At 36.6% G+C, this 14,793-nt stretch overlaps 1 protein-coding gene across 1 annotated transcript in view; it reads right to left on the bottom strand.

Annotated features, from left to right (window-relative positions):
• MAN1A2 (mannosidase alpha class 1A member 2) overlaps positions 1–14,793 on the bottom strand; it is a 131,996-nt gene that overhangs the window by 92,745 nt on the left and 24,458 nt on the right. The window contains exon 2 of the mRNA XM_032679406.1: positions 10,288–10,543. Within this exon, the coding sequence (XP_032535297.1) occupies positions 10,288–10,543 (256 nt within the window). The remainder of the gene's footprint in view (positions 1–10,287; positions 10,544–14,793) is intronic.

The following is a 14,793-nucleotide window of genomic DNA, read 5'->3' as shown; positions in this document are numbered from 1 at the left end:
GTCTATTGCATACTCATATTGCAAATGTTTATTATGGGATGCACCAGAAACAACAACCAGCAAGATGCTGCTGCAGATACATCTTGATAATTCTACAAAAAGACTGATTTGGACTCTGCTGCAAGAGAGCCAGAATGGCAAGAAGCAGGGCATGTCAAATAAAACTGCTCTTGTAGGTACACCCTTATCTAGTTGATTTTACTGACTTTAGAGCACTGTCATGGGATCTGATTCTCCATAGTAACTGGGAAATCAGGTTTTTATACATATAGAGTGGTAATGACATCTTTCACAAATCCATAATTGTAACAGTAAAAGGAGATTACAGTGATTGAAAACAGACTTGTAAGGAAGATCTATCGCTATAGTGACATGTTAGAAACATTAATTCAAACTAATGATTGGTTCAAAAGCACCTTTCCAGTCCTCAAAATAGGGCAGACAACTTGGCAACAGAAAAGTCCTGACAAACAAGCAAAAAAAACAATTTACTGGCAAATTGCAGTATTTACTGGTTCCTGCCATTCCATCAGGAATGTGCATAACAGATAGCAAATAGGTTTTGCTTCCAAAGGAACGTCTTCTGGTTAAGAGTACACTTTAAAGAGATTTATATAAACCACCTTCAAATTCAGTTTTAAAATTAACCAAGGATTTGCTAGACAAAATTACTGCTCAACTGGCAGATTAAAAATTAATAACCATTTTCCTCCTGTCTGCAGAGAATACTTTTTGGAGGTTAATTTAAAGAACGATCTTTTCCTGAGATTGTTGATGAAACTTAGAAAACTCAGATTTTTTTATTCTTTTGGGAGTTCTACTTAAAGAGAAATTATTTCAGGCATCAGTTCATGCCTCTGTCATGCACTTCTGAACACTGTCACTGAAAATGTCTGTTTGGAACATGTTCCTAACACACACACAGTTGAGTTTTCTTTTATTTTCAAATCTGGTAACAAATCCATTACTAAAATAAAACTGTTTATCAAATGGATGCAAAGTGAAAAGCTTTTTTTTTTTTCCTGCATTAAACACTTGAAGTCTTATATGCCTGATGAAATTAAGGGGAAAACACTTCAAATTGGAGGGAACTGGAACAGTAGATGTAAAGAGCCTAAATTTGGAGAGCTTACACCAGTGAACTGACTGCTCAAATTTGTACAAGAAAGCCAAATGCTTCCTATCCAAGAGGACAAACCAAGATTTTTGACCTTGTGCATTTTCATAGTTTCAAGAGAAACTGGTATTCACAGGATTGACTGGTCCTGTGGTGTTTAGAACACTAGAACCTCTCAGAACATCTTTGTAAACACCCCTGACTGCACATCAACCAGCAGAAAGCAGTTGCTTTCTTCCAGTCTTGTCTTTTCAGGCATCAGACTAATCATCTTCATCAGCTTATCCCTGCACCTTCACCAGTTTTGTTGCATCCTTTTTGAAGCTGAGTAACTACGCAAAGCATGCAAGATGCAGAGACACCTGAGGAGCTTCAGAGGCTACCATAAGAACCTTTCTGTTCTGTTCCTTTTTGAAACAGTGAATATCTGCTCTTTGTCTGCTGTTGAGCACTACATTGACATTTCCAAGGAACTATAATAAATACAATTTCTCATTCTAAAGTGGTAATAAGTCACCTCACACCTTTTCATATTAAGCATGAAGTTGGAATCTCTCCCTCTCCCAGCCCCAATATGCATCATTTTACATTTAGTTGTGAAATAAAAGGGGAGAAAAATCACTCAGTCCCATAAGGGTTTTTTGCAATTCTTCACATTGGCAGCAGTTACCATACTCATCCATTTTCAAACTCTAAATAATTTATTTGTATAATTTAGAACACGGATCGCCAGCACATGTCCTCTGTGGCCTCCAGCACCATTTATCTGTAGTCTCCACTTCCTGCCTTCTAACCAATTTCTTCAGGCAAACAGAGAAACTATCCTCCATCCCACAGCTGCTTAGTTCAATATCTGCTAGCAATAAACCTTGCCCAACATTTTTTGAAAAATTATGTATCTAACCCTATCTCCCTTGTTCACGTTTGCTGACTCTTTCAGGGATCTTCTGTAGCTTTGTGCATGATGACATCAATAAAATGCAGCAGGAAATCTTACATATCTGTGTGCTCAGAGATTCTATTCCCCACTCAGGTCTCTGTTAATCGGCAGTTCATCAGCAGGCATAGTGTTCTGCAGTTCTTTGATCTCCCCTTGTTAGTCTTGTTAGCCACCAGTGCTCGGGTAACAAAGCAGAAAATAAGAATAGATGCCAGCAATGCAAATCAGGAATCCAAATCTCAAAGTAGACTAGTTAGAGTGAACTGTTTCAAGTTTTGGGTATTTCAGTATTGTACCCAGACGGTCTATGTCTTAATGGAACACACCATGAGAGGTTACTCATCAACTACCAGCAGTTCATATTGTGTATCAATTACATTATTAATATCAACAATTGAGAGGCAGCACTATCAGGAAAACTGTATGTTAAGAACACACTGGTATATATCCTATGGAGTTGCTCTGGGAAACACAGAGGAGCCTACAGGAGATATTATGTAAAGATGACTAACAAAAGCGTAACAGGATGCTCTGGTCTTCCAATCAAAGTCCCCATAGCTGCAAAATAAACATAATATCACTGTCTATTAGATCTTGTAAAATTTAAAATAGAGATATCATCCATCTAGCCATAATTCATGATTTTTGCTATGAGCTTTTCTATTGTATGGGAATAAATGGCACATAAAATACAAATAAAAAAAAGGTCAATGAGATTTCAGAGAGCCTTTAGATATACCCAGTTCTGAAGATAAGTAATTTACCTGGAGTTTTGCTCATTTTTGTTTGTCTGATTATATCACAGAAGGGAAATATTTCTTTATTTCTTTGATTTTATTTTGCATTTATGAATATTAAGTGCTGCAAATGTGCTAAATCGCTTAATTCACGTTGAAAGACAGGTTACTCTCACAATGGTCTGGAAAAAAGATAACTTTAATAATGAAGACCTTGAATTTTTAACATGTTTCCAATAGTGCACGAGCGTTGGAGAATTCTGTCATTGCTACAACTTGAATAAATTGATTCATTTTTAAAATACCCTCAAACAAAAACTTGCATTCTTCATGAGTAGAACATTTTAAGTTACCGGCCAAGCAACTCATCCAGGATGTGCAGCTGAAATACTGCACATAAAACTCCAAGTTTTATTTTCATTCTTCTGTTTCAGCAAAATAAATACACCAACTTAGAAAACTTCTCATAGGCATAAATGATTTACAAATGTAAAATGAGCTCTTTATACAATCATTCCAACAAGCTGGGACAGAACTTTGCGCAGGGTCACTCCTAACATGTCTGCACTGGCCAAAGGGCTAATTGCAAAATATTCATTCGAATATATCCACGGAAAATTAATTTACCAACTCGATCAAAAAGACTTTATCCTTAATTTACAGATTTCACTAATTAAGTAAAATTAAGATAAGCTTTAAAGAAGTGCAGTGAAACTAGCTGAAAGCCAACTTACCTGTTCTTATAATGTTGAATTACATTGGAGAATCCAGAGCACAGAGAATCCAAATAGTGTGGACACAAAATAAACAATGTGTGTGTATACATATGTACAGATGCAAAAACATTTTTATATGCACACTTACATATAAAATACGTGTATATATTTTATACAAACACACCAGCGAGTGTTAAACACTGAAAAAGCTGGATCATAATGCTGATGTCCTTCAGTTTCACTGGGATCTAAGTCAGGAACAGTGCACTACAAAATACAGTGCAAACTCTTAACAGACGTGGATTATTAAAAACTGGTGTCATAACCAACTAAAAGTCCAAGAAAGTTTGATCAAGAAAACAAAGAGTATAAAGTGTCAGCAATAATGAAATTGTTCTAAATTGGTTTCAGGTGTTGAAAAAAGGTCCCCAGTCACAGAAGGCAGTGTATTTGGCTGGATAAGAAACATTGCAATTACAAACAGTAAACGAGATTACCATTGGAAGTTGTATGAATAGTAACTATGAAAAGAGGAGTTATGCAGCATAAAAAGATCTCCAGATGATTAAGTATTTCTTTCTTCTACACAGTTCTTTTCTCAATAAGCACACTAAATAGAACTCAGGTAAAAGGACACTTACTACTTTTAACCTGATTTCTTAAAAGAATAAGGCTTATGCAGTCTTGCTGTCTGTACATCTGTCATTTGACACATACATTTGCAGTAGCCTTTGAATCCATTTTCTAATTTCATACGTGATTTTAAAGAGCTGGAGGAACCAGATACTGTACTTTTGGGGGGGGGGGGGTGGAGAAGGAAAGAAAAAAAAAATACCTGTGGCTAGATAAGGTAAACAGTCACAAATTAATACCCTGACGGAGACAAAGGCAGTTATAATTCAACCCTTTATTCATTCAGAGGGGCAGCATTTAGTACACAGGTATCTCTAAAGCAGGTATGGAACACATTGCAATTCATGCAGTCAAACAGGAAGATAAGAGGACATTCACAGCAATATGTGCATGATGAGCAGAGGGTAGTACAAGGGGATTTACGTCAAAAATCCACAGAAAACCTCTAGTTTTGCTGCTTATAAAACAGCTTGTTACTTCTTAACACTATTAACAGCCTCTTGAGTATCATCCAGAGACCATGATGAAAATACATTTTAATCACTTTTCTTCTTGGCACCTTCCTAGAAGTATTTCCAAAATTGCCTCCACTAATATTAAATAAATTAACTTTCTACATTCCCTTCTAAGAGGCAATATATTATAACTCTAATTTTAAAAGAGATCAACGGAAACTTCTGCCGAAGGAAGTTCACCAGCAAAAGAACCCAAGTTAGAACATCCCCAGCTTCCCAGACAGGACCTTGTTCCTCAATTGTGCAAAGCATCCAAACTTAACAGTAACTCCTTCTGCAAGTGTAGCAAGTGAATCTCAAGTTTGACTAGATGACCTTCAAAGGTTTCTTCCATCCCAAACTATCCTATGATTCTATGAACCTTAACTGTGGCACCCATACTCCCCGGATGTCCATTTCACAGCACCTTTTGCTTAAATGTCTTTCTCCGCTTTTTCTTTTTATCAGAAATCTGTGACAAGCAGGATAACTAAAATTTTGCTGCCTTGAAAACAGCTTATCAGAAAGTAATAAGATACCGCCTTGCTATCCCATCTCATTAAACATAACAGCTTTTAAACTGTACAAGCATGTTCTACAGCCAGCACCTTCAGTCACTTCATAAGTAGCTTGTCTTGAGCTCAATTTAAAAAAAAGTGCATTTAGAAGTAGCATTGCCTAATTACATGACTGCACATCTCAACAAATACAGAACAAGTAATAGAATAAAAGCTCCAGAGAACTCATATTTTCCAGTCTCTTTGAAACCTAGAACATTATTATTTCACTCCTAAGTTTACTATGTGTACTTGTGTAACATTCTAGAGAAGTTTTCTTTCAGCTGACAGGGTTAGTCAACAAACATCATCCTACCACAAACTGCTTGAGGTTGGAAGGGACCTCTGGAGGGTATCTGGTCCAACCTCCCTGCTCAAGTAGGGTAATCTGGAACAAGCTGCCCAGGTCCATTTCCAGTCATCTTATAAGTATTTCCAAGGAGGGAGACTCCACAACCTCTATGGGCAACTAGTTCCAGTGCTTGGGTCACCCTCACAATAAACAATGTTTTATGATGTTCAGATGGAGCCTCTTGTGTTTCAACTTGTGCCCATTACCTTTGTGCCTGTCACTGTGAAAAGAGCCTGGCTCCATCCTCCTTGTACCCTCCCTTCAGTTATTTTATACACTGGCAAGATTCCCTCTCTCATCCAGGACAAACAGTCCCAGCTGTCTCCTCCTTTGCTCAGATGAGATGCTCCAGTCCCTTAAGCATCTTTGTGGTGCTCCACCCTCTCCAGTATGCTCATGTCTCTCTCATACTGAGGAGCCCAAAACTGGACACACAACTGCACGTGTGGCCTCACTGGTGCTGAGTAGAGAGGAAGGATCACCTGCATGGGATTAGTACCATTATTGGGTGAAATACACTACTTTAGCCCGAAATGAATGCTGGCAGTAAGATAATACTATGACATGCTGAAAGTAAAGAAAACCTGAACCCTGACTAGGGTGAAAAAAATTACAAAATTTTCCTTATTTGACTGGGTAAAATTTAACTTCTAAAGGAAATAAAACTCATTATAGACTACAGAGCACTATGTAACGATTACATTTAAACTGCAGAGGAAAAAATTTAATATTCTGATCATTAAAGGACATAATAATGGAAATTAAGCGCCAAAAATTCCAAGTGTTCAAGCAATTTATATCTAATTTAACTTGGAAGGGAAGTCAGTGACTTCCAAAAGATGAGTTTTTGTTCTTAATTTCTCCGCATTAACCACAACAAAAAGAGACACCTTAAAATCTTTTAGTGAGATTATACAAGTTACTCCTACCATCTTGAAGAACATTTTCTACTTCCAACATTCTTCTTTTATATACTATAAAAACCCAATGAAATATTAATAGAAAGCTAAAGTGTAGCAGCAAGAATCTGAAAAAATTTTCAGATATGTTTGTTCTTAAAATACCAGTTAATTAAACACCATAGCATTTTTTAAAAGCCAGAACAGCAAGCTAATATACTACAAAGCACATATTATAAGCAGGTGGAAAACCTTTACTTCTCAAAGTTGTCATTGTGCATCTAAAATAATCAGCCAATTCATAAATACTGCTTGTTGGAATAACTAAATAGCTTGTTAGAAGACAGACAAATTTTGCAATTCTGTAAATTAGTTACACTTGAGGATACAATGTAACACTACATATAATTATCAGAACCAAAGACACAAAAAAAAAAAACCCAAGAAGATGCAGATTCTGCTCCCAGTTTATTTTACAACCTTAAGAAGGCTCCCTCTCTGTGCTCAGCAAGCATTGTTATTATATAAAGCTTTCAAATGTTTTACAAAGCTCTCTTAAGAGCATTACACAAATTTTTTTTTTTATTTTATATGCATTTTTCTGAAATCAAAGTAAGACTTTTTAAAATATTTAAGTACTGAGAAATCACTTTTTATACAGAGATCTCTTAAAAAAAAAAAAGACTTTATCAAGCTGTTATTTGGAAAGAAAAATTGGTAATAAATTTTCTGTAAAAATAATAGAAACTAAATCCTCATTTGAAAATTTCCTAGTCTCACAACTGTAAAGACCCGTGTGTGGTGTGTGTTCCATATTGTCCCCATCATTCAGCCTAATTCTACACAGTTTTCCACCATTTGATAAGAGGTGAAGCAGACTGAATAACATCATTAGTTTCATGCATTTAAACAGCCTAAAGTTGTTCTCTGAGAGTGAAGCTCCTGAAACATGCACAAGGACACTTTACAGTAAACCAAGGCATAGGTCAAATGCCTTCCTGGGACCCCCTGGAATTCCAAAGCCAGATATGCAGCCTTCAAAGAGCTAGGAGCTTCCCTGTGCTATTTTTCAGGCCTCAATCCAGGCAACCATAATGTCTTGCATGTCACAAATGCTGTATGTGCTAGTTGCAGACCTATGTTAAGAGAGATTGTCTCCTGAAACTTGTTTTTTTTTTTGCTGAGTCTCCATCCCATCTACCAAGACAATGTGTCTTAGTCTATACTGGTTACATAAAACAGTGAGAGAGGAACTCAGTGATGAACATAACATATTTCAAAATGCACTTCTCATCTCTGGAATCACTAAAGCCTTCTCTGAGACATCTGATGCTGCCAAAAACAGGTTTCAGGCAAAATATTATCCATCTGACACTGTCAATACATGTTTTATCTCAGCCACATTTTACTCATCGCAACATAGCAGATCCAAAATCCAGAAGAGGACCCAAAGGCCAAAAAAAATGACACTGTACCAACATGGGTTCCTCAGCATTATCATTTGACTGCTCTCCCTAGAAGACCTTCTGCCCCTGTATTTTATGTCTTCTCATATCTGCTGTAGAAGTGATAATCTGCTGCCCTGCATTAAAAAAAAATTAAAAATTCTGGAAATCACCTGGTACCAACAAGTACCAGTACTAACAAGACTGATTCAATGAAGGCAATTCACACAAAGACAAATTTCAGTCATACTAGTGCCATCCTGGACTGTTCAAGCAAAGTGGTCGCACAACTGAAGACTGCATAGTACAAAGGCATTATTATCCTAACTGAAGGACTTACCTACCCAATGCATAGACCCACAAAAACCTTTTGTCTGGCTATGAAAAGCTACACCTCAGAAACCACAACAGTAGTCATCAACAAGTTATGCAACAGAAAAACAGATTGTCAGCGTGACTCACACGTAGGCTGATCACCAAAAAAAGGAGTAAGCCTTTTACAGCACGAGGTGTGTGACAACTGCAGCTAAGGATCACCAGAACTATAACCTAGTGATCCTCACAAACTACCCTGAATTCCTTACAAATAGATATACCTTCAGGTTTAGATCAGCAAGAATTGTCCAAATTTTACTACTTATTCATGACACCAAGAAAATTGCCATTCTGTATTAACCTATAGCTCATCATCCCCTCTCAGTCTACATTCTGACTAAACAACCTCAAAAATGTAAATACCAATTTTCAACCCTCCCTCCAATTCCAGGCTTGATCTAGAGGAACTTTGGTTGATAATTTCTTCCAGCTAGTTCTTCATTGCTAGCTGTGTGCAGTAATTTTGCAGTTCTTGGTCAACTCAATTTTATTCCATCCATTAAATCCATCAGTGGCAAAGGTATTTAACTACAGTAACCTGTAGTAAAAATTAAGAAGTGTTGACAACTACATGACCATACCCATTCACTGTTCATCTTCACCCTACAGAGACATTTTGAAAAGCAAAATACCCTGTATATTCTTACCGAAAACGTTTGAAGACATAGGCTTGAAAAGAAGTAGAGCCTTTTCAAATCCACAGTTCAGTGCTGTCCTTTGGGAAACAACCCTAACCAAGCAGGGTAAAGGAGGTCCAGTATTCCACACACAACTTCTCAGTCAGAAGTACTTCTGCAGTAATCACTAACGGGCACATCTTGCAGGGAAGGATTTGCTACTTCAGAGATTCAAATTGTGATACAGCTCCATATGTAGTAACTGCTACCAACAGTGATACGCCCCCACGCTGTATCTCTCGTGTATCATAAGCAGTTGTTCATTACTTGATAAGAGTGGATTCCATCTAGTTATCATTAATATTCAAATTAAAATTTCAGGTTGGGTGATCTACCCACAGCATGGCATACACTTCAACCACAACTCCTTCCTGTGACAAGGACAGGTGTATGACCGATCTCTGTTTGGTTTTGTGAGCTAACTAAACTCAGATTAGAATTTAAAAGAAGATTTAGCTGATGTAAGTACTAAGTGCTGTGGTCCTGGATGTTCTTTAATAACAGAGCCTGTGCTTGTCTAACTCTGGCTGAACCATTCCTGCTTGCTAACCCGATTTTTGGGCATAAAACTAATCAGATTGTAGGAAAGAAAAAGAAAAATAAGGCCGTACGAGATTTCTGCTGTATTAGGTAGAAGTACAGACTCAGAAAAATGCCTGGCAATAGTAATAGGAAATTGGCATTGCCAGGGCAAAAGAGGGCAACGAATCTCATGGCCAATCAGGAGTGGAGAGGGTAAGACCAGAAACAGCAATTTCCATAGCATAAGCTGCCACAGAACCAAAAGCCTAAGCAAACATCTTAGTTTACATCATTTACCTGTAAAACATTCAAGCTACTTAAATTAACTCATAAGGAAAAAAAGACCTTCTGCTAATACTTGAAAATTATTAGAAATAGTCATATGCTTTTCAAAATAAAACTTCAGTGTGTCTAAAAAATTATCTTTTCAATCTGCTTTTTAAACTTTTAAAACTGTCCTGTGATACAGTAACATAACCCATTCTTTGAAAGGAAACTGACAAAGTCATGCTCTGCTTTAAAGATGCTCTTGTTATCGTTCCATGAGTTAACGACAAACTCACTTTGAACTCATACCACTTAGCTGAAGAAATCCTTAAAATAATTTTTACGTTGTTATCCAGTGAAATATTAACACTCCAACACAAGGAAAAAAAAGCAATAATGCTGATGCTCATTAATACCTGTGCACTTTTATCTTATTGTTTATTAAAAGACTTGTAGACCTGTTTTTCTTTTCTTTTTAGTGTAAATCATAGCAACTAAATGCCATACAAATAACTGCTATCAGATACAAGAACACAGAGGACCACATCATCTTTACCTCTTTAACTTTGTTCCTCTTCTCTCGGATATCCGGGTCTGCTGGTTCTCCACTGTTTATTCCTATTAGATTTGGTAAAGGAACAGGGGGCAGTGGTTTGCTGTCTTTCTTTTTCAATTCTTGCACTACTTTGTTCTTTTCTGTCTGAATCTCAGCTTGAATTTCATCACGTGATTTCTTCAATTTCTCCTTAGCCTCTTCCAGAGCCTTTTCATGATCTGCTCGGATCTTATTTCTCAGACGTTCCTCTTCTTCTCTAGAGACACAAATGCCAGTCAGCATCTCATTACTAAAAACATACTGCTTATAAACAAACTGCAGCTTCAAAACAGAATCCACATATCCCCAGCTGGTTTACTCTAAGTAATTCCAATGATTCAGACAAGCTTACCGTATTATGTTAGTGCACAACCCTAAGCTATTTTTGCCATGAACCCCAAAAGAACACCACACGCATCAGCAACATTATTGTGGAAATATGTATCATTGGAGTTTTCTAGATTATGTCTCAACACCTTTGCTTGTCCACTCAAGAATTTAGAGAGGAAAAGACCTACATCCTGTACTTCAAATACAGGATGTGTGCAGAGGCACATCTAGCACACATTCCTTTTTTTTTTTTTTTATAAATCAGAAGGTCTCTTCCTCACCTTCTGCACAATAAATAGATCATACACAACTTGCCAAGATCTGAAGTAAAGTAACCACTACCAAAAAAAAGAAAAAAAATCACAGCCACTTCTTTTATTACCAACCTCCACTGCAGCATGTTTTCTCTCGAATTCAGAACACACTATTCCAATCAGTACAGTCCTTAAACTCCAAAGGTTAAAAGCAGAATTAATTATAAAGCCATTTAGGAGTATAAGAGCTTTTAGTAAAACATGATTTTGAAATTCACTGTCAACAAAATCAACACCATCTTGGTTTTAAGCAGTATCTTACAATGTGATCTTTAATGATCAGATAAAGTTTTAAGATTCACACTCAAAACAAAGAGTGGTGTTTTAAAGCCTGGTTTAAACAAGAGATTATTCTAACAACAGACAAAAATGGCCCATTCCAGTTCTAAATTATTTCAAGGTTTCAGAAAGATACACATGGATCTCTCAATATAGCACAACCTTTTCAAGCTTCTTTAAAATACAGAGTTGCCCAATGACTAATGTAAGTCAAAAAAAGCTGTAGGGATTTAAAACAAGCACTAGGTAAAAAATGCATTGTTACACAAAGAGTACTTTATCAGCCCTTACATTTTTCTGAAGTGCTATTAGGTTTACATCTAAAATAAATTATAGCAGCATTATTACCTTCAATAATTCAGTACTAGAAATACAAAGCAACATTTTAATAGATGCGCTGACTGAAGGGCTTTTAAACGGAAGTTCTTCAGCCACTTTTCTCAATATGACTCCGGTCACATCCATATTTCTCCCAAACATTAAAAAAGCAAAGGACTGAGCTCCTCAATTTGACTGTCAAATCCAAGCTCATTAATACCATCAAACAGTATCAGTGCCTCTCTCCCTCAACCGAGTAGCGAAGAAACAACCTTCAAAGTGGTAAAACGCTATTATAAAAAGAGAAAACACAAGTGATGTCATTTAGGATAACTTCTACTTCTACTATGACCCACTTACGTGGGGAAATAACTTCCCTGTATTCCTGCAAAAGTTACTCACATTTCGGTGTGGCAGTAAATGTGCTCAATTTTCAATAACAAAAACAGATGAAAATTTCTGCCACCTGAAAGATTTGAAACCTTGGGAAGCTTTTCCAAGGCCAGCAGAGGGCTCTGTGTAAGATGCAGTTAGAGAGAATGAGGTCGCCAGAACAAGACATCCTTCCCACACCAAGAGACATGTTCTCACCAAGAGACAGCAGCTGTACAGGAGCCAAAGGGAGGGCTGACAAAGAATGAGAAATCGGAAGTGTTACTGAACGGTTAAGAATCAAAATAATTCAGTGTGGGAATAATGTATTTTGGAGGTACATTTCTCATATTCAAAACTCACTTTCTGGAGGCAAGTGACAGTCTTTATTTTCTGACCAAATTTACTAACATTTTGTTACTAGATACTGGAATTCTTTTGCAAAGCAAAAGAATCATCAACCATCACTGAAACGCTTGAACTTATAAAAAAAAATGGTAACAATTTATCTCAGACCTTAATAAAAATATGTTCAAGGTATAGTCACACAACCCTAATTTGAAGATGCTTTACAATGAGTGTGCTTTATTGATAAATAAAAATGCTTTTGGTAAACCCCATAGTTAACCTGCATGTCCCCAAATACAATTCCCCTGAGTGAAAAAGATTAATGAAGTTTTAGTAGCTACAGTGACTCTGACTCACTGGAATGAGTCACTGGTGATGTGTTTTGTGCACCTTCACAATTTTGCACCATCAAGATCAAGTGCCAGGAAGATTTCACTTTTACCTTTATTCTGAATTTTCAGTCCCAGGTGCTGCATACAACAGTAATAATAAAAGCTCCATAACTCTACCAACTTCATCGATTCAAGTCATTTGAATCATCTAGATTCAAACTGCATGAACCAGCCATAAATCAGAAAACAAGGTTTGAACTTACATCTGTCTACACTGCAGACACCACTGCATAAATATACAAAAGCTGTTGATTTCTCCAGCGATATAATCCAATTAGAGTCATTAAGGAGTTTTGAATGACAGTCTGCTTTCCTTCAGTCAACCAGAATAAAACACACAGAGACTCAATAGAGATGAAAAATTCTAGCGCTAACTGTATGATCAGCTCAAAGCCTTCCTTCCAGGAAGTGACATTTTGAGATAAACATAAGAAAACAGTAAGATGAAGAGAAAGGTCAACAGGTATTTGAGGGAGTTTACAGGAGATAGTACAAGAGCTTCTTCTGCAGACACATACTCTCAGTGCAATTACCAATGATGGACAGCAGGAACTACAAGATATGTCATATTCTATGTGCCAGCTGAAGACATTTTACCAAATATATTCATGAACACGGCTCTAATAGAAGAAAAATCACACTCCTAAAATCAATACCACATGTTTCTTCTGAGTTCTTAAGCAACAAGAACTAAGAGAAAATACAGAATAAAGTTAATGAGAAGACTGGATATGTGTGAGCAGCTGACACCCCCTCAAGTCACCAACAAGCTTCTCAGTCAGCATAAGAAAGGGTAAGCAGCAGTTTAATACATGTAGATAGCACTACATTCAAATTCTCAGAGTTAAAGAGACCTCAGAAAGAATCAATCTAAAAATATAAGATTGGAAAGAATCCCAGTATAAACACATATACCAAAACGTGTCAAACTGTTTCCGTATCCCACCCCCGCTTCTAAGCAACATAAGTAAACTTAAAATTTAGAGTATTTGAGCAAATCTTCAAAAACCTTATCTAACAGAAAGCTGCTTTCTTCTAGTCATCCCAAAAGCTTATTCAAAAGTCTCAAAACAGAGATTCAAGCACAATAAAACTACAGGAGAAGCTAGTTTAAAACAAGGAATGCTATTAAAAGAACCTGTGATTAGACTATTTTTGCCAGTAAGAACCATAAATAGATCTAATAATTAGAATCTGAAACTGAAAACAGGTGCAAGTATTTTAAACAATCACTGCAATTAACTATTGCAGCTGCTTATGCAGGAACACTGAACGCTTTCAAAGTGTCCAAAAACTGTCTAAATATCATTCGGAAAAGACCACAAATTATAATGCTTGATAAGCAAATCACTAACTAAAACTTAATGTGCTTTAATTATGTACGCAGTAGTGAGCCTTCTGAACAGCTTCATTTGCCAAGACAATGACTTTAAACGAAGTCTTTCCTATCTGCTGTGACACAGCATGCTCTTTAGGAAGCGAACTGTAAAAAAAATCTGTAAAAATGTTTTTAAATTTCTTTGTAAGATTCAAGATAAAAAAAGCAAATAAAAATTAGAATGGAGTCAAGAAAAGCAAACTGGCCACCAGCAACTGTTCTCTCCACTAAAAAAGCAGACCACTGGCTCACTATAGCAAATATAGCTCACTATAGTTTATTATCATTTGGAGTTTCAGCAAGTGGATAGGCAAGAACTGTTAAAGCACATAAATATTTGTGTAAGCCTGTCATTCAGAAACAACCTCCTGTGTGGAAATTCTGAACTTTTACCCTTTGGTCAAGTTTGATCTTCAACCAGAGGCTTTCAGAGACAGTAAAACAAAAAACAAGGCACTAATTAAAAAAAAAAAAGAAAACAAAACCTAAATCTTTGAGAGTCAGTGCCTAAAAAACACTTCACACATTAACTACAAATGTTGTTTTTACTCCAATCTTGCAGCATACACGATTTTATAATACCTACAACCTCATCGTGTCCTCCCAGCATATGGAGGACATAAATTCACAACATACAAGGACATACAAGTCTATCTATCTCACGACTGGAGAGATATACTGCCCCTCACATGAAGAGAGTCTGAAGGAGAAAGAACTGGAAAAAAGGAGCAGTTGT

The sequence above is a fragment of the Chiroxiphia lanceolata genome, chromosome 2, assembly GCF_009829145.1.
Source record: "Chiroxiphia lanceolata isolate bChiLan1 chromosome 2, bChiLan1.pri, whole genome shotgun sequence".
NCBI lineage: Eukaryota > Metazoa > Chordata > Aves > Passeriformes > Pipridae > Chiroxiphia > Chiroxiphia lanceolata.
Note: the sequence above shows the minus strand (reverse complement) of the source record. Positions and strands in the feature narration are given on the sequence as shown.